The sequence below is a fragment of the Erithacus rubecula genome (assembly GCF_903797595.1).
Source record: "Erithacus rubecula genome assembly, chromosome: 18".
In the NCBI taxonomy this organism is placed as follows: domain Eukaryota; kingdom Metazoa; phylum Chordata; class Aves; order Passeriformes; family Muscicapidae; genus Erithacus; species Erithacus rubecula.
In genome coordinates this window covers 11,192,532-11,211,661 of record NC_136670.1, presented here as the reverse complement: position 1 = coordinate 11,211,661, position 19,130 = coordinate 11,192,532, and the positions used below count along the sequence as shown (strand labels likewise).

The 19,130-nt window shown below is 43.3% G+C and overlaps 1 protein-coding gene and 1 long non-coding RNA gene across 5 annotated transcripts in view; one reads left to right on the top strand and one right to left on the bottom strand.

The window, feature by feature from the left end:
* The window catches only part of PHACTR3 (phosphatase and actin regulator 3), a 97,800-nt gene that overhangs the window by 37,365 nt on the left and 41,305 nt on the right, over positions 1-19,130 (top strand). For all 4 annotated transcript variants that reach the window (XM_079321263.1, XM_079321262.1, XM_079321265.1 and 1 more), the window contains exons 2-4: positions 13,564-13,725; positions 14,559-14,636; positions 18,460-18,642. In XM_079321263.1, coding sequence (XP_079177389.1) covers positions 13,564-13,725; positions 14,559-14,636; positions 18,460-18,642 — 423 coding nt within the window. The remainder of the gene's footprint in view (positions 1-13,563; positions 13,726-14,558; positions 14,637-18,459; positions 18,643-19,130) is intronic.
* Positions 1-19,130, bottom strand: part of LOC306809609 — an 89,020-nt gene that overhangs the window by 41,262 nt on the left and 28,628 nt on the right. The gene's annotated exons all lie outside the window — the stretch shown is intronic.

The window sequence follows — 19,130 nt, the reverse complement described above, 5'->3', positions numbered from 1 at the left end:
TATTTGATTTTCAGCTTTAAGCCTTCTATTCAGGTTTCACTGTGTTTATTGTGAATCACATGCTTTGGACAACACTGTTTTTGTGGATGTGATCTGTGCATGATCCCACCAGGAAGGCACAAGACACATAACTCTCATAACTCTGGAGTGAATCCCTAGAATGGCACCTGGATGCTGGGTCAGCATGTGGAGGAAATTACCAAGTGCCAGCACATGTCAGGGAAGTAAAGCCTAATGGATCAGGTGCCTGGAAGCAGGATATGAGCTGTTCAGTATAAAATGTCCCTTTAACTCCTGGGGAAGTGTTGTGTTTGCTGATTTACTGTGACAGGAATTCTTATCCTTTGCCCACACAAAATGTCATCCCAGCTCTGGTATCAATTTCATCCCTCTGCAGGGAGATCATGAGGACAGTGCAACACCTGCTCTGCTCATCTTGGGACATCTGGGTTAGGCTCAGGCTTGGCTGAGCAGCACCTGGGGAGGTTCTGCTGCTGCATTAGCTCTGCCTAGTTTTGGGCATGAAGGAAAACCTGTGGTTTTCAGGGCTGTCAATCTGGGATCCCCCAGTTTGCTTCCCCCAGCACTAAGGGAGAAGCTGGATGGGATTCTAGCAGGGCTGTAGCCATGGGATATAACTGTGTGGAGAAATGATGCCTTGTCTATCATCCTGCCTTCTTTCCAAATAAATGTGTGCATTTTAAAGCCACTATCTGAACTCATCATCTGAAGGCTGTACTGATAGCCAGATGGCAGAATCATAATTTTTTGTTCTTTCAAGCTTTTCCCCAGTAGCTTTAAATAGAAGAATAAATTTTCCAGAGAAAGAATCTTCTATTAATAGCATTAGATCATTTCAGCACTTGAAAGGAAGAAATTAGTTGAGGTTTTTTATAGTTTTTTTTTAATACTTTCTAAAATATTATAAGTCCTTTTATTGTGCAGGCAAGAGTGTCCGCCTTCAGAGTTTTAATTACTAGGGGGAAAAAATTCTCTGAGTTCAAAAACAAATATAGTGAATAAGGTTATGTGCAATGATTTAAAATAAACATCTTCAAACAATCTGGCCCTATGTGTCAGTTCTCTCTCGTGCTTTGATAATCTCATTCCATTGTTGAAATAGATTTACACAGATTGCAGAGGAGGCTTGAAGTCGATTGAAAAGATTTCTGCTTATCCAGTGCACTGAATTGCCAATCAGAGGTGATGTTCTGGGGGGCAGACTCAATAAATTCCTCACTGTATTTTCTCCTAACTGAGAAAATTCAGCCAGTTCCACTCCTGTGATCACACATTCTAAGATCTCTCCTCATTCATTAAAGAAAACGAGAGGAAAACAAGCTGCAGGCTTCGCTGCCTTTTCCAAATAAACTTTGTTATTTTATGTAAAACACTGGGACATTCTGAGTGGCAAAGAGCTTTATACACAGCCTCAGTTAAAAGCAAAAACATAAAACATGTTTTGTTCTGCAGTCACCGAAATTCCACTCATTTATAGCAATGAATGGGCAATGTCAAAGGAACATATGGTATTTTTAGCTCTGCTTCATTACCCAATGTTGTAAATGAACCCTGAATACTCGTAATGTCTAAAAGCTTTCTTGGAGAAGAGAGGCTTTTCCTGCATAGTCTTGATTAAAGTCAGACTGCTCCTGTGCAGAGGCTCAACAAACTGCCCTGAGCAGGGAGGGGAGGTGCAGGATGAGCAGCCAGACCTGAACAGGGGTGAAATGGCAGCAAAAGCAGGTCTGTGAAAGCAGAATTGGTGTAGAGCAGGGAAAGAAGGGTAGCCCAGTGAGAAAGGGAAGAGTCTCTGACAGGGAGATGTGGTTTCAGTGTGACCAACTCCTTGTCTGACCTCATGGGCAGAATTTGGGGCTGAATCTCTGTGTTGGAATGAGATAAGCTCCAGCCAACAGGGCTGGCTAAGGCATAATCACACAGGCCTAGAAATGCTGTAGAGCTGATGGGCACATTTGATACCAAGAGCCTCTGTTAATGTTTCACAACATCTTTTTACTCTTGTGTGTTTGCTCTTGGAATCCCTCAGTGAATTTGGTTTATGATTAAGTTGACCTTTTTTTTCTTTTCCTCTCACTACATAAGATCTTTGACCTGGTTTGCTGTGCCCTGCTCAGCCCAGACATGAACCAAAGGAAGCTTCTGCCTTGTTCTCAATTAGTTATGGCATTTCAGAATGATGGTTTTCTGCCATGAGCTGCCCCCATTGTTTCTAAATATTTCATAGGCAGCTTCAAACAGATTTAGTTTGGATGTAACTTGCACTGTACAGGAAGGGATGAACTTATCTTGGAATAGTGTGGATCAGTGTGGCAAGCACTGAGCACCCTCCCAGTTCTTATAAAAGCCTGTGGATTTCAGAGTTTCTTGGAACCTCACAGAACAAAATCCAAATTATGCCTAGACCAGTGAAATTCAATACTATCATTACACAAAGCAATCCACAAAGTCAACAGCAGTCTGGAATCTCTGCAAATGCTGGAGAACAATTACATGAATTTCAAGACAGTTGTATGGAAATCCTCAGGTATCTTTGTTGTTATTACACTCATAAATAATCTCTTTTTGCAGCTAAGACATTGTCACTTCCTCTATTAGTTCCCATGGAGGTTTTTAGCACAAGGAAGCTTTCAGGAGATTTTTGTGGCTTTTTAGTGGTACCCCCCAAAACACAGAGAGGCTCCCTCCTGAGGAAGCAGTTATTGCAGTATTGTGGGGGGTTCTTGTTTCCAGCTCTCCATGACTCATGCAGGCAGCTGAGAACACTGTTAAAATATGAGTGCTGAAAAGAAACTGAGAAGAGGGAGTAGTTATTCCACTTCTCTTTCTCTTGGAAGAACTAAAACATACATAAATTTAGGTCAGACAGGGTAAAAATATTCCATGCTGGTTTTCCTTCCAAGCTGTTTGGGCTTTGAGAGACATAAAAACAGGCCCAGGATATGGCTGAAATGAACAAGACTATTATTTACTTGTTTAATAAAAACCTCATGTATTGAAAAAGAAATCCAGTTCATATTCTGTGGTGCTTATAAAATGGTAGTTTTGTCACAGAGCTGGTTATCCCTTTGGTGTAAAAAGTAATAAATTAAGAATTAAAAAAATAGAAGAAGAAAACAAGAGAAGAAAGTCAAATATTCTTGCTGATGAAAGGCAAATGTTGGAAAAACACTCATTAGAGGTTTCTGTCTCAAAAACGTGTCCCAGATAAAAATCCAGAGCTGGAGACCAAGGAGTTGTCTGGGATTCTTGGTTTAAAAAAATGTAAATTTAAAACTTGTGGCCAGTAAAATTAACAAAATTTGTACCGAGAGAGCCTCCTGTCATGCTTTAGTTTGGGAAATGGTTGCTACATTTTGTTCTTTTGCATAAGCCCTGACCAGAAGAACAGAAGTGCAATCATGTGCTCCCTGGACACTTCTCAAAACTGTAGATTCTCCACATTTTCTTTTTTTTTTTTTTTTTTTTTTTTTTTTTTTACACCATTACATTATAAATCTGGTCTCTAACCACAGGACTGGAGCAATCTTTGCTCAGCAGTGCCTGTGCATGGGACACGGTGCAGAGAGGGTTTGGAATTCCCAGGGCACTCTGAGGCTGCTCCACCTCCACCCTGCTGAGTTTCCTTGACAAAACCATGGGAAAAGTTTGAGTGGGACAATTTTGAGTGGGAAAATCTTGTGCAACTCAGAGTTGCTCCATTCTCTCGTGTTTGATCCACAGGCTGGTCCAGGAGGAGCAGATCAATGCCTGATGCATCAACCACAGGGTGACACTTAGGGGAACCTGCCAGCACTCAAAGGGAGCTGTGGGGAACCAGTAGAGTTCTAAAATATATCTATAAAAAAGCCATTTCTCAGCAGTTGCCATCTACATGTTAGTTTAGCTCCTGGCATTCTTTGACCCTGCTTTGAATATGGTTTTTCCTCTGTGTTTTTCCATTTGAGGTGTAACCATTGCAGTCATTCAACATCCTACTTGTCCAAACTATTGCCTAATATTCCTGGAGATTTTAACCATCTGCAGACATATTTCTGAGGTTTATTCTGTGGCTGTTGCAGTTGTTGGAAGCAGTATCACCTCACCAACCCACAACCTTTCTCCTTGAGAACAATTTGAATTTAAAATGGTCTTTACAAGATATCTCTCCTGTTCTTTCAAATCTAACCATTTCAAGAAATGGTGATGATGATGTCTTTTCTAAAATGTTTTTAGCAACAATTCTCTAGTTTGCATGGAAAGAATGTTTTATGAATTAAAACATGAATACAAAGCTCAGCTGTTGCACTGAACTGCAAGAAGACTGAATCCAGTTAATACAACTCTTTTTAAATGCAGGGTTCTTTCTCCACTAAATTCACTGCACCATGAACATTAGAAGAAAAGGTGAAAGAAGCTTATCCATCTGTGCATTAAATTTGCTTTTTCTGTCATGACCTCAGCATCATTCTAGGAATCTGGAAATTGCCATTGTTAATTTATGCATAGCAATTTCATTAATGCCAAAATGTGTTGCTGGAAGGCCCCAGGAAGGTGCCTGCCACTTTGGACACAGGTATTTATAATGGAAAAATACAATATAAGGACATCTCAAATAAGCTCTAATATGGGGGGAAGTGCAATACAAGATAACTTTTACTTCATGAAAAAATTTAGGAGCCAATGTCTTGATGAAAGCTGGTGAATTTTGATACCAACAAGTCATATGAATTTGTTTGTGTGATATGGGGCTTTTGAATCTTGCAATTTAGTAAGACAAATAATGATCTTTATCCATCCTCTGGGAAGAAAACATGGGCACTCAGTTTATTTTTGGAAGGATGCTTGTTTAGTTTGGCTGGTATTTTTATTATCAAGAAGAATCTTGTTTCCTTTGCACTTTGTGAGGAAAGAGCTCGTTCACTGTCAAGCTGGAGTCACAAGATCACACCACTGCTGCTTAACAAATGCAGCCAGAAGGTGTCAAGTCCTCAGCAGCAGCTGCTCACAGCCCCACTTCTAACACTGCATTTCTTGCTAATGCAGACACAGCCAATAAATCACATTAGCAAGAGGAACTGCAATTATTTCCATAGTTCTCCCTGCTTGGCTGCTCGATGACACAGAGAGTTAATGGACAGACATTGCTGTCCTCCTGCCAAATTATCATTTTTTTGTTGCCACGTGGGACACTATCTGTCTATTTTTCTGTTTCTTACACAGGCCAAGGATTACAACTCAGTAGTTTGTTTTTCCTAGTTCCTATAATAGAAGAAGGAAACAACCTGGAATGGAGTAATTCCTAGAGCTGCAGAGGAGACAGTTTCATATATTTAGAGTAATTTCCATGTTTATCCTTGCTCTGAAGATCCTGCCTGCCATTCCCATTAGGACAAGATAGTGGTCTTGGTTCAGGCAAACAGTGATAATCACTACAGTAAATTTTATAAGCAATTATTTTTCCTGGCCCTCAACCAGTGAAGCATTGAATTTTAGAAGGCATGCTGGAGTTTGCTTAGACCAGTGCTTTGAGAAAGTTCCATGCTAATGATGATGTTTAATGCAGGATTTATTAGGTGAGAAGTTCCATCACCCTTGGGGACTTGGGGCATCTGAGTGTGCTCTGTGTTTAAACAGAGATGTGTCTTTTCAAAGGTGCTGGGGCTTTGGGTACCTTTGGAGAACTGCTGAGTATTTAGTATAATTGCATTGTTGAGCAGTACCAGTAAACAGTGGAAGAAAGAAAATGTTTAAAAGCAATGTTCCCCTTTAAGTATTTTCAACATGTGTCTCATATTTACAGAATGTTATATCCAGCAGAGCAAAGCATCCCTAGAAAGTATTTAACCATTCATTGAGGTGAAATGACCTCCCAAGAAGGGTTTCATTACAATTTCCATACCAAGTATAAATCACTGGTAGCTTTAGAACAGTTTTACAAGGAGCCCCATTGGATGCACAACCTTTGACAACGTTGAATTTGGTCACTGTGCCTGTTTTCTATCTACTTTTCCCTGTAGCTGTTCTGGTTTATGTCAGAGTTTTGTTGTCCAAGTATTCCTTCTCCCAAATCTCTGTTGTGTTCTGTAGAGCCTGGATGGAGTGAGCACCAGAGACTGGTGACTGAGCTGTGTTTGTTGCTGATGGGTGGGAGGAAAACAAGAGTGTGAAGCAGCAGAAGTGATAAAGGAGAAAACAAAACAAAAGGAGATGTTCTTGCATTTCACAGAGCATGGAGTGTTTTCCATCTGCAGCAGTGGCACTGAACAGTGACAGCACCAACTGAGAGCTGTGATGTGTTCAAGCAAAGAAGGAAATTATGCATGGAATTACAAGGGCATGAAAGTGCATAGGACATGAGGATTTGATTAATTTGTGAATAGACAAGTTTGGGATAGATGTAAAGTGAGAGCTGACTGTATGTCTGACAGACACAGACTCCCATAAACTGGAGAAACTCTAAACAGGCCAGTCCTGGGCCATGAATCCCAGCAAAACAGTGGATGGGTCGCTGCTGGCAAGCACAGTGCCCTCACACCAGTGGCTTCCCTGGTGTCCCTCCAAAGGCAGCTGCTGTCAGGGATATCTGCAGTGGAAGGAGTTTGAAGGTGCCTCTTGGAGACACCCAGGGTGTGCTTCAGTCTGCAGACTCCCTGAGGATGCTATAAAAAACATCCTTTCAACAGGTTTGCAGCAAGGCTACAGCTAATTAAACAAGTGCAGGTGATGAGAGGCTGGTCCTGCAGTGCAGACAGCAGCTTCACTGCTCTGAGGGCATGGCAAGCCTCATCCCAAACATCCCTGTGCCTGCTGGGCCTGGCTCCCTGTGTCCTGCAGCAGCATCTCTCCAGGAGCCTGGGGGAAACTGCCCTGGGCATTTGTAGTGATGGCACAAACCCCTGCAGCTGCACGAGGGACACACTTGGCACAGGCTGGCTCCCAGCCCTCTGCAGAGGCAGTGCCCATTTGAAAGGATTTTTATTTTATTTGAATGGATTTTTGTGGATCTGGGGAGATGCTGCTCTGCTGCCTGAGCCAGCTGTCACTGCAGGAGAGGCTTGCAAAAGGCAGTGTTCCCCTCTCCAAAGACATTGTACAGGCTCAGGTAACTGAATTAACAGTGATTACACACAGCAAGCCTTCATCAGTCTCATTTTCTTATTGTTCCTGAGCTCTTTCTTACCCAGGTAAGGTGTGTTGTGGGTTCCTTTATGCAAACACTGGCAAACCTATTTTGCTAATGAACTGCTAATGTCACACCCTGCATTGTAAATCACAGCAAGTGGTGTTGGAACTTGGCACAATGATCCAAAAGCATGAAAGGTTCCTGATTAATTTCTTTGCACCTTGGCTCACTTGGGGGTAATGCTGGTAGGTGATATGTCAACTTCCCAAAGGAATATTTTCTGGAAGAAATCAAAAATCTCAAGCATACAAAGCATATTTTTATCTAAGAGATTTAGCTGGAGTTGCCACTTCCCTGCTCTCTTTCCTTTGATAAGAATAATCTGTTTCCCCATTCATGTCAGGGAAACCTGGCTTCAAAATCCAAATACTTTGAAGGAGCCTCAGCATGACAAAATGGAAATAAACTTCCCTGGCAAGCACAGCCCCCTCCTACCACCCACAAGTTATGTTCTGGGGTTTTAGTTTTATTTCCTTCAATTAGAGAAAAATGTTAAATTGTAATTTAACATACTAAAGAGCAGTGGAAATTATAGAACAAGAATAAATGGCAAACCTTTGAGTCTGAACTAAAAATGGAAGCTCAGACTTTGGAGACCATGTAATAAACTTGCATTTTCATGCAGGGAGGTATAAAAACTATCAGGATTTATGTCACCCAGCAAAAGGAAAAGTGACTGAGCCCAAGCACAGCCTTTACTGAGGGGAAACTGAAGCCAGAGCTGTCTCTTTATTTCCCTGCTATTTATCTTTGCATTTTCACCCTGCCTCCATGGATCTCCCTGAGTCTGCAGCCTGCACAAATTTTCTGTGCCAGATTTTTCCCCCAAGGTAACTCAGGGAATGACGTAGATGCCATGTGGATAAACCTGGCCCACTCTCCATCTGCTGCTTGGGAGGTTAAACTCTCAGAGAGATGAAATCCACGGCGGGAAATCATGAACATAAAGGGTTGTAATAAGAGTGAAGAATTCAAGCCTTTTTTTTTCTTACACTGTTTACCACACAAAACCTAAAAAAATGGATAGGTAAATACCTGAATTTGCACCTCAAATCTGTAATTTTCCCTACTTTATTTCAGTGTTGTTTTTGTGTAATGAATATGATGTGTTTAAGAAACAATCTATGTCACGTAAGCAGCTGTGCACCCAAAATCAGCTCATGATTACATTCAATAATTACTGCAGGTACCTTGCCTTTCTAAATATCTAAGCTGTTAAGAACTAGGTTTTCTCTTTTACAAAGGATTCCGTGTAAGTTTTTTCCAAATCAATCCCAAACAATAATGAAATATTCACAGCTTCAAATACAAAGTCCTTTAAAAATTACATACATTTCAGGTTCATAAAAATTTATTTTCTCCTTTAGAATCTTCAGTCATTCAAAATTGCAAAAATCAAAATACTCTATGTTCAAAAAACTGAAATGGCAACTTCAAACTGGAACATTCTGCTGTGGTTCTCTTTCAAAGAGAGTCAAGAAAGAAAGCATGTCTGCAGAAATGCAGGTGACAGAAAACATTTTTAGCACAAGGAAGAGCTCCATCACAGGAAACATCCAACTTCTGCAATAAAAAACTGTTCAGTTTGAATTCTGATTCTCTGGAACATAAGACAGAAGCATTCAAAGGCTTCCAGACACACTTACCCCTATCCTGCATGTTCACTCACCATAGTCAGTTCTTTCTTTTTTAGCATGCTAAACTAAGGAAAAGGGGGATAGTTCCTGCTGCTAATTCTCTTTCACAATGCTCAGGTTAATCTTTACTCTGAAACCAAGACCTTTCTGCCTTCCATGCCCTGCAGGCTCCTCTCACTGGATGACAAGGACCCTCAGCAAGGAGCACCTTGAGGGAAGTGCTGGCTCGGTTTGGGAGTGACCAGGAAGACACAGGAGCCCTTTAAATCTTCTCAGCTCCCTCACCTCCTTTTTAGAGGCATCTTGAATTCCAAGCAGCGCTGAAAGTTACTGGTGGCAAAGGCATCTCTATGCCAAAAGCCAGAAAGGTCATTTTGATTCCACTCACTGTCTCTACCCTCTGCAGTGGACCAAAGGGAACCTTTATTTCTTTTTTTAGCTCGATATATGAGTTGCAGAGAGAGATGCAATGACAGTAAAGGGGAAAACATGCAGAGCTGCACCACAAACCAATTCATCAGCAAACAGAGCACGCCTGCCTTACAAATTTGCCTGCAGTCTTGTCTGCTGTGTTATTTTTAAACTGCCTGCAGGTTGCAGATTTTTCAGTGGTCCTTCTCCTACCAATGTACACACAGGACTCAGCAAGGCACAACTTTCATTGCCATGAATTTAAGTTACCAAAATTCCCAGCACGTTAAAACTCAGCATCCTTCATCTTCCCACAAACTTCTTGCTGCATTCACAGGAGGACATCCCATGTCTCCTGCAGCCTGTCTGCATGGCAAGGTCAGTGTAACTCAGCCCTGCATCCCTGATGTTCCCAGCTGCCATTCCTCAGCCTGTGGAATGCATCCTGCAGTTGCTGTAATCAGCAAACCAGGCATGCAGCTACAGACTCTGGCTCATCTGGAAAACCTGAGAAGATAAACCCAACTCACCAAGGCAGTGCTCCATTTAACAATGCTGTTACCACCCAGACAAGATCACCTCAGCACCAGAGCCAGCTGCTGTGGGCAGCTCAGGGCAGCTCAGGGCATTCTCCCAGCACACAATTCACAGAACTCCCTGCAAACCTGCCCCCTTCTGTGGGAGGCTGGCTGGGATGGAGGCAGGTCTGACACGTGTAAATGGGAGAATTTCTATGAGCAGAAAACCTTCACAATCATTGCACAATTCCCACAGAGAGGGGAATTGCAGGAAAAGTGTTCTATTTATGGCACCACAATGTTTTAAAGAAGAAAGCAAGAGGGTGTTTTTCACCACAACTGCTGCTGATGTAAACAGAAGCTGCAGATGCTCAGACTTTCTGAGGGGTCAGACCCTGGAGCCAAATGTAATGAATATTATGGTTTGTTTGCTGCTTCTTTGTTGCCTGCTTGATTCTGCAGCCCCGAGCTGCACTGCAGAGCAGTGCCTATCACTTTGGAATTCTCCCCTCTGACTGGGGATGTCTCAGACATGAACCCACTCACACTGCACCACTGTTAGGAGCTCTAGGAATTACCCCAGCAGCACTGTAAGGAAAACTTGCCCAGCCTCATCAGCAGGGGCACAGCCACATTCATTTCCACCCCTTTGGCACACAGAGCAGGTGATGAGTTTGTGACACATGAGGGGTTTGTTTTGGGGCTGAAGCTCCAGCACAGAAGTCTCAAATGGGTACAGCAAGGAATTGAAAGTAATTTTGGCATAAACAGCCAATAAGGTTCAGCCAGAGCAAAACCCTGTGGCCCCACAGGGCTGAGGATTGCCTGCTTGTGGGGCAGTGAGGGCCAAGCACAGGCTGGCCTTGCAGTGCTGGGGGTTAAACTGGTGCTCTCTGGACCCTGGCAGAGACTGTCCCTCATCCTTCCACTTTACACAGAGAGTGAAGCTGCTGCTCACTTCCCCCTGCTACTTGGAGAGTCATGGTTTGGCTCTTGGCTGTTTATATTTTGCAGACATCCCCTGTGTAATTGCATGGCCTGGCCCCAGGCTGTCAGGCTCTGGGAGAAATAACCACATTATTCCACAGAACAGTTAGCATAATTAAAATATTGACTGCAGATTAAAAAAATGTGCTGAATGTTTCACAGAGTGGTTGGAGGGTTGGCAAGCCTTGGCAGCTTGTTGGCTGCAGGAATTGGCTGATATTTAGGAGTGCCTTCTCCTCCAGTACGTGGGAACTGCTTTTTGTGCTGTCAACTTCTGATCTCCCAGGCAGCCAACCCACAACCAGGAGAAAATGAACTGACTGAAAATGAGGTGCTCCAAGGGCTCTCTTGTGATTCTCATTGCCAGTGAGGCCACTTCCTTTCATTTATGACTTCAGGACATCTGCCTTGCTGTGTCTCTATCTATTTTTGTGTCCATCCTTCCCAATGCACAGTATAGAAACTGCATATGGTGAGAAGGACTGCTTGTACCATGTGAGGAACATTAATAAAGTTTAAAAACCCACAAAAACTTCCTGGAACATATGTTTTATCTGCTATTCCTTCTTTGACATTGGATTTCTACCTGTGTTTCATCTGTAATCAAAGTCTAAGGCACAAAATCCTTGAATTTCCACAACCAAGAGGATAGAAAGGGAGGGAAGAAGCCCAGTTGGCAGGGCTGGTGTAAACCCCAGAAGCACTGATTCCTACAGGGCACTCAGTGAAACATCAGTGTTCTTGTGAGATCCCCCCATGCCCCTTCTCAGGGGAATATCTGGGACCATAAGCTTTGCTGGAGACATGCAGGTTTGGGTTCAAATGATTTCCTGGTTCTTTGTATATCCCTTATCTGGGAAAGACTTAAAATGACCTCATGCTACCAGTATTAAACCAAACATGTGGGGGATGTCTAACCCACTTTGCAGACACCTCCATCCTGAAGGAAACATAGCAGAGTCAGTAAATCAGCTTCTTGTTTAATCTTCACTTCCATGCTTGAGAAACTCCTGGCCTGGAGGAGCAGCAGTGCAGTCCCACAAGCAGGGACCAGGGACAGCTGAGCTGAGCTTGTGCCACTCCTCTGCAGCTCCCAGGAACAGGGCTCTGATTCACAGCCTCATCTACAGCTCTTTTGAGATGAGCTAATTTCATGAACATTTCTATTTCCACTCAAGAGGTGTCACAAGAAATGACCAAATGCTATTTCCTGAGGCTTCTATTACAGCTTTAAAGTGATCATAATAGCAGATTAATAGATCTACTCTGCCATTTTCCATTCTCATTGCTATTGCTGTAATCAAGAGCAGCTCTAATTCTTCAAAGCTTATTTCTGTGGTACTTCTCATTTTTGAACATGCTGCTAGGAAAGGAGCAGGATATCTTGGCACCCCAGCTGTGGTCTGTAGGCTACTGCCTTCCTTCTGTGCAAGGCTCATTGCTATTTTCTGCTCTCAACTTAATACTGACCTCCAAATTGTAAATTATAAATATCACCTTGGGTAGGCATCATGCCTTCAAAGGCAAAAAAAAAATATTATTACTTTAAATCTCTTGGAAATTAAAACTTCAGATAAACTCAGTGGAATGAGAAAAAAGGTGCTTTAAATTCAGTACAAAGAAAGAGAATTTCACTGGGCGTGCATGATGCGTGTGGGGAATTGTTACAGCTTTGCTCTGCTCTGATAGTTCACATAGCCAAGTTTTTAGTTTGTCTCCACTGAATGATTCATCTCTATTACCAGTATTTTCAAAATTAAATGGAAGAGGAGGAATGTGTTCATTCCCCTGCTGTGTTTAATAATCTTCCAAAAATTGTTTCCTGTTTACTTGGAAATCCCCACCTCCATGCTGTGATTTAGGCATTTGCACCCAGTTAACTTAAAAACAAAGCCTAGAAAATGCTGGATATATATGATCTTGCAGTCATAAAGCAATTTATGATAAATGTTGTTTTCCCAGAGAAAAATTACTTGGAGATGTACATATGTTCACAGCTTCACATTCCTGTTTCAAATCATAACTGGTTGTTGGGGGAAAAAATACAAATTGTTACTCAGTTTTTATTTCTGTGAGAGATCTGATGCAGCTTCTCTTTCAACAATTACTGTACTGGTGCTCTAATACAATTCTCAGTAAAGACATCAATAACCCCATTTATGGAACTGTCCCACTGTCCCCCCTGGCACTGGTTGGCACAAAACTGTGAATACTCAGTGGGTATTGTTTCATGCAACAATTGTCTATAAGCAAAACTTAAGGTGCATTTTCAAGGAAAATTATTAAAAATACCTAAATTGATTTTCCAGCTGAAGCATTATCTCTGAATTCCTGTGGCTTGGCTGGACAAAAAGGAAAAAATTTTCCCCTTAGCTTTCTCAAGGAATAAATTTTCACAGTAGTTCTGAGATTTTACTTACATAGCACATACTGAAAAACTCTTATTTTATATAAGATTTGCTTTAGCTCACAAAAGTCTGTGTTAGCTCATGTGAAGAGTTCATTTAAAAGGCAGCAATATCCTGTGACCCAGGAACAGAACTGGAAGCTGGGGATTCCAAAGGCATCTGAGCTCTCTCACGCTTCCTCTCAGCTTTTCATAAAGCTCTGCATTTGTCTAAATGAGCATTACATTTGTGTGATTAACTGGGGGCCAAGTGAGCCTGATTTACTGATGTGTTAAACTTCCACTGCTCTTGTGAACGCCCTGGGCAGCTCTCAGCTGTGACAGCTCCCTGCAGCTTTTGGGGGGACAGTGACACCCCTGCCCTTTGCAGTCACTGTGGGGTTTTGTCTCACAGGCTTTTCCTCTCTTTCCTCTCAGATGAGATGGAGCAGTCCCCTGCAGTGCGTTCTGACTACCTGGTCTCAGGGATTCGAACTCCACCAGTGAGGAGGAACAGCAAACTGGCGACACTGGGCAGGATCTTCAAACCGTGGAAGTGGCGGAAAAAGAAAAACGAGAAGCTAAAGCAGACATCTGCAGGTAGGCTGAGAACAAGAGGGGGATGCTGCACAGCAAAGCTTTCTTGGGACATGTTAAAGGACACCTGAGCCAAACCCAATTCAAAGCATTCAACAGATTAATAATGTCTAAGGCTAGGAGGGGCCCATGTAGGCTGACTTCCTCCATAACACAAAATAAAGAAAAGGTCAAAATATGGGAGTGAAGCACAAGCCTTGCCCCTAGACTGTTTTCCATGGGCTGTCCCTTCACACAGGCTACAGTTATGGCCCCAAGTATTGTCACCCCTTTTATTTGGGGTGAAGTTTATATAGGTCACAGTAACATGATGAGAAGTGACAGCAGGGAGCTGCAGCCTGTGAAATGCCTTCCCTCAAGCAGCTGTCTGAGGGGAAGGAGCCCAGCACACAGCACAGCATCCTCTCACTGGTCCCCAGGGATGTCCCAGAAGATCAGTACAGAGACAAACTCACTTGCATTTTCCTAAGATGGGATGGTGCAGTTCCCTCCACTTGCTGCTGTATCCTGTGGGAGTGTCCCAGTGAAGGACACTGTCCAAGGCAGCTCCAAGGTGCCCCATTAAACAGCAGGAAGGCTCTGAAATCCCTGACTGTGCACTCAGAGTGACCTAACAGCACCTCACATCATAAACCTCAGCTTTACATGTGTTGATTTTAATAAAGGGAGAGGCACAAACAGCTGAGCAATCCCTGCTCCCCAAAACAAAATCCTTGCAGTCTTTTCCAAGCACACAGGAGCTGAGACTGGAGGGAATTTCCATGTTGCCTTTCTCAGCCCATGACATGACTGCTCTGTTGGTAACTGATGCTGTGTTGTGCCACTACTTTGTGCAGTGCTGGAGAAGAAGATGACAGCACGGCAAGGGAGGGATGAACTCATTAAGAAAGGCCTTCTGGAGATGATGGAACAAGGTAAGCAAAAATTATTAATTACTTTTTTTTATCAGAAGCTCTTTCAGGATAGTAGGAAACACACATTTGCAAAAGCAGAATAAACTAGCAAATGAATAAAAACTTTCAATCCAAAATGAGAGGAAAACTCAGTGTCAGGTTTGTCATCCTTCAAACTCCTCCCTGCTGCACTCAATCCATGTAGTTTAGTGTTTGATGCTTTCCCATCTTGAATGCAGCTCTGTCTTCCCTTGGTTTACACATGGTGCAGCCTGAACTGGTACATATGTTTTATGTAATTGCTCTAAACCCAGCTAAATCCTTCTTGCAAGAAATCCAGCTCAAGCTGGATAAATATAAACTTCAACATACAGATGCAGTCAGCTAACATGAGCAACCTATGGATCCAAATCCCATCAAATGATCCTAATCTGATGTTTTCAGCTGTTTTTCCAGTAAACCCAGTTTGTGATGTAATGTGTTACCAGTCTGCCTGCTTTTCCTTCTCATGGAAAAGTGAAGCATTTAGGGGAGTCATTTTAAAGCTTTCCTGAATACAAACCAGAAGTCATGGAAGGAAAGATGATAAAGTGTCAGAAACACTCACAAAGGACGTGGTTCTTGTACTCCAAAACCCTGACAGATGCTCAAGGGAGACACAGATTTGGGTGACTGTTCTGTGAGATTAACCAAGCTCCCAGTGTTATTGACAACATCCCAATTGCCATTTCCACCTAAACAGAGATAAACCCCACAAATCCATCTTTACTTTGAAAACATCATAGCAGAAAGTACTGTCATGAAAGAGGACTGGCCTGTTGAGTTTGATTAATCTGACAGATAGAAGTTATGTTCTTTGAAAGTAGTAATTGAGTTTCTTTTGTATAAAACAAATGCCTATAAATAAGCCCTGGGACAATACTCATACTGGAGTGAAACTGAACAACTGAAGACTCAGAAAAAGAGATTTGTCCCATGGGAGTAAAGCAATTTTAATATAATTTTGTTGGATATGTTCTAAGTTTTATATTAAATAATCTATCAAGCCATCAGTTTATTCTAAAATGGAAGATTTTAGAAAGCTCATTTTAAATTTCTGTCCATTGAAGTCTTTGTGTCTCTCATAATTCTAGATAATTAGTTGCCCTATTAGCATATTAGCATTACTGTATAAGCACAATCTCCACTAGGAGCAGGGAAGTTCCCTATAATCCATGAATTTGAAGACATTCATTGTCCCAGCTCTGCAAAAAAACAGTGAAATAGAACTTCTGTAGAGCACATTAAGAAGCAATAATGAAGAATCAATAAACCTCTTGCATGCATAAAGAACGGTTGGGAGGAAAAGGTGATGCCGAGCAGCAAGATCATTATAACAAAATTAAAACAGTTTAAATAAATATAGTCCAGTGAGGTGTGAGGACAGGCTGTGCTTTTAATTAGACAGCTGCAAACAGACTGCTTACCTGTCTGCAGGAACGTTGCCTGGAGCTCCTACAAACATCACACAAATTTCCAGTGCCTCCCTGTGCCCAGAAAGGGAAGAATGGATCACAGTCAGCTGAAGGACATTGCAGCTGCCTGCAAGTTATTTGAGTGTTGTGAATCTCCAGGGTTATTTTATTATATTAGTAGAAGCAGCTTATTAACTGGAATAAAAAATTGACCCAAATAATTCACAGTAAATGATTAGTGCCCTACTTGGACTGAGCTGAAGTGGCAGCAGTTTCAAGGCTAAGTCCTCGTTTACACAGTTAAGTTGCAATTGTCAAAGCAGCAACAATGTGCAGAAAGACTACACTAAATCCTCAAATCCCTTTATTCCATCAGCATCTACTCCACTTCCAGGGAGCTGATTCCTGCTTTCATAAATAGCCCAACTGGGGTGATGCTGCAGATTGAGCAGCCTCATGCCTTTGCAGTAGGTGCCGCTCAACCCACAGCACAAGGTCTGTCAGCAGCGTTTGGCAGTGGTCCTGTGACAGTGGCCCTGTGGCAGTGATCCTGGCAGTGTCCTTGTGTGGGTGATGAGTCACCCTGCAGGTTGTGCCAGCCCTTCTCCTCACACAACCCCCAGCCCTGGCTGCCCATTCACTGCGTGGCCTGGGCCTCCTCTGTCCCCTTCCCTCCTCTCTGGCTCTGCTCACACAGGGCAGGTGCCAACCTGCCCCTGGAAAACTCCCGAAATGCAGCTTCACTCTGAGCAACCAGCTCAACTCCATGAGATTCCCTGCTGCAGCTGTGGCACACAGCAGAGTTAATGCCCAGCAAAACCACAGCCCTGCTCCTGCTCACCCTGAGCACTGGTATTCTTCTTCCCTGCAGGTCTAAGGTCTGTGCTTTGTCCTGTCCCAGACCATCTCTAAAATACGGTGTTGGGACTCACTGGCACCCAAAGCAGCACACCCACTTTGATCTAAGCACAAGCTGATCATTCCTACCCAAGAACATCTTTGTTGTGTCTCAGAAATCCTCCACTGGAACATCTCTGTCATCCCTTCGTCAGTCACTGCACTTCCAGGGGTCTGAAGGATCCCCGAGCCTGGCTGCAGCTCTGGCACAGCTGCCAGCAGCCTTTCCCGAGGATGGGAGGAATGTGCAGAGCAGAGTTACCTGGCACACATTCAGGGAGCTCCCCCCTTGATGTTTGTCCCCCCTGATCAGGGTTATCTGTACTCACAGCTCTGGGTAAGGGCTGCCTGTCAAACAACGCGGGCAGTGGTTCATACACCGGTGATTATGTACAGGCTGCCTTCACAATGAGCTGAGATGTAGGCAATGAACTTTTCCCCCCTCCCCTTCCCTGTATCATAGCAACTGTGCTACTGCAAGGGCTATTTTAAGAACAGTAACTTTTCACCGAACGTGACTATGAGGCAAACTGAGTGAGCTCAGAAATACTGCATCCCTTCCGCAGCATCTCTGGGCCAAAATCTGGTACCCTCACCCAAAAGCACAAGAAATTACCCTGCAGATTGTCCAAATAGCATCAAAAAGATAACTGGGAATGTTGTTATTTTAAATCAATATTCAAGGAACTTGTAATGATATAATTGCAAGAAAACACAGCCCTGTCAGGAGCTTCAAGAAAGGAGTGTCCAGGACTGAGAAATACAAGCTGGGAGGTGAAGGGTGGACAGCAGGAGCATCCATCAGCATGGAGAGCTGCCCAGAGAGGGAAGTGATTGCTTTCTGTAGTTTGCACCAGTGATGTAGATCTTGTAAATTCTGAGGGAGTAAAAGGGTAGTTTGTATTCTGAGGACTCTTGCATAAATAGAATAGTAGAAAAGCTTCAGTCATCAAGATGCATACAGCTGCAGGGATCACTGGCACAAAAATCTTCCAGAGTAAGCAAAGGGAGCGGTTTCTAGGTCTGCATGAGGAGGGATTTGAATTTCTGATCAGCTCAATCACACAGGACACACGTTTGAAAGCTGAGTAACTAAAACTGTGCTACAAACCTGCAGCTTGGTAGGGAATATGAGCAGCCTTTCCTTCTCCAGCATTGCTGGATGGCAGCGAGTCGTGCACAGAGCCTGACACAACCCAGACAGGTCAGACCAACCTGGGAATGTGCTGCACCACGGGCTCTGCTCATGCAAGGAAGGAATTGCCTTCTCCCAGAGACCTCTGATTGAGAAAACTGAGTGGGTTTTTGTATCCAGATGGGTTGGTGACCACAGGATTTACATTACAGGTGGTTAACCCAGAGATCAGGTGCTGCTCTAAGAGAAGTCTCAGTCCCCTGAGCATGAGCAGCTTTGACACTCCCTCTTCTCAAGAGGATAGCAGGTAGCTTTCACTGCTCATGGTTTGTTAAGATCAAATGATTTTTTGTTCTAGATACTGAAGGCAAAGCCTGCCCTGGTGACGATGGCACGAGGACGCCGCAGAGCGAGGCTCCAGCAGCCGTGTGCCAGGCACTCACCTCAGAGGAGGAGCAGCAGGACACCACAACAGCAGCCACCACCAATGCCAGCTCCTTCGCTGAGGAGCTGCACTTGGATGAGCTGAAAGAAGATGCAGGTATTGGATATAAAATGTTCCCAAAAAACTGTGAAGCGTTATAAAATATTTCTACTGAGAAGTTGAATATGTCAGTGCATTAAAGGGTCAAAGCACCTCGTTCAGCTCAGCCCCACACTAGGTTGGCAATTAGTACTTAATAGCAGTGATTTTTGAGACTTCTACCAAGCTGAGGTACTACACAAAGTAGATGGGATTAGCTGCATTATGAGATGATCCAGTCTTGGCATGGTGCCCCTTTGGTATCAGCAGTGGCTGCTGTGAAGATGAAATAAGCTTCTCATAAAAAGATTTCTTAAACTTCTGTGCCAAGCCTGAATTTATGAGTCCTGGCTCAGAAGAATGATGTCAATACACAGCCACACTGTCCCTATGATCAGTCTGTCCCCAGCATGCTGCAAACACCAGTGGAGTTGGATACCAGGAGCAGAGATCAGCTAAACCAAGCTCCTCTCATGCACTCTGCTCTGGTGAGCTCATCCATGACA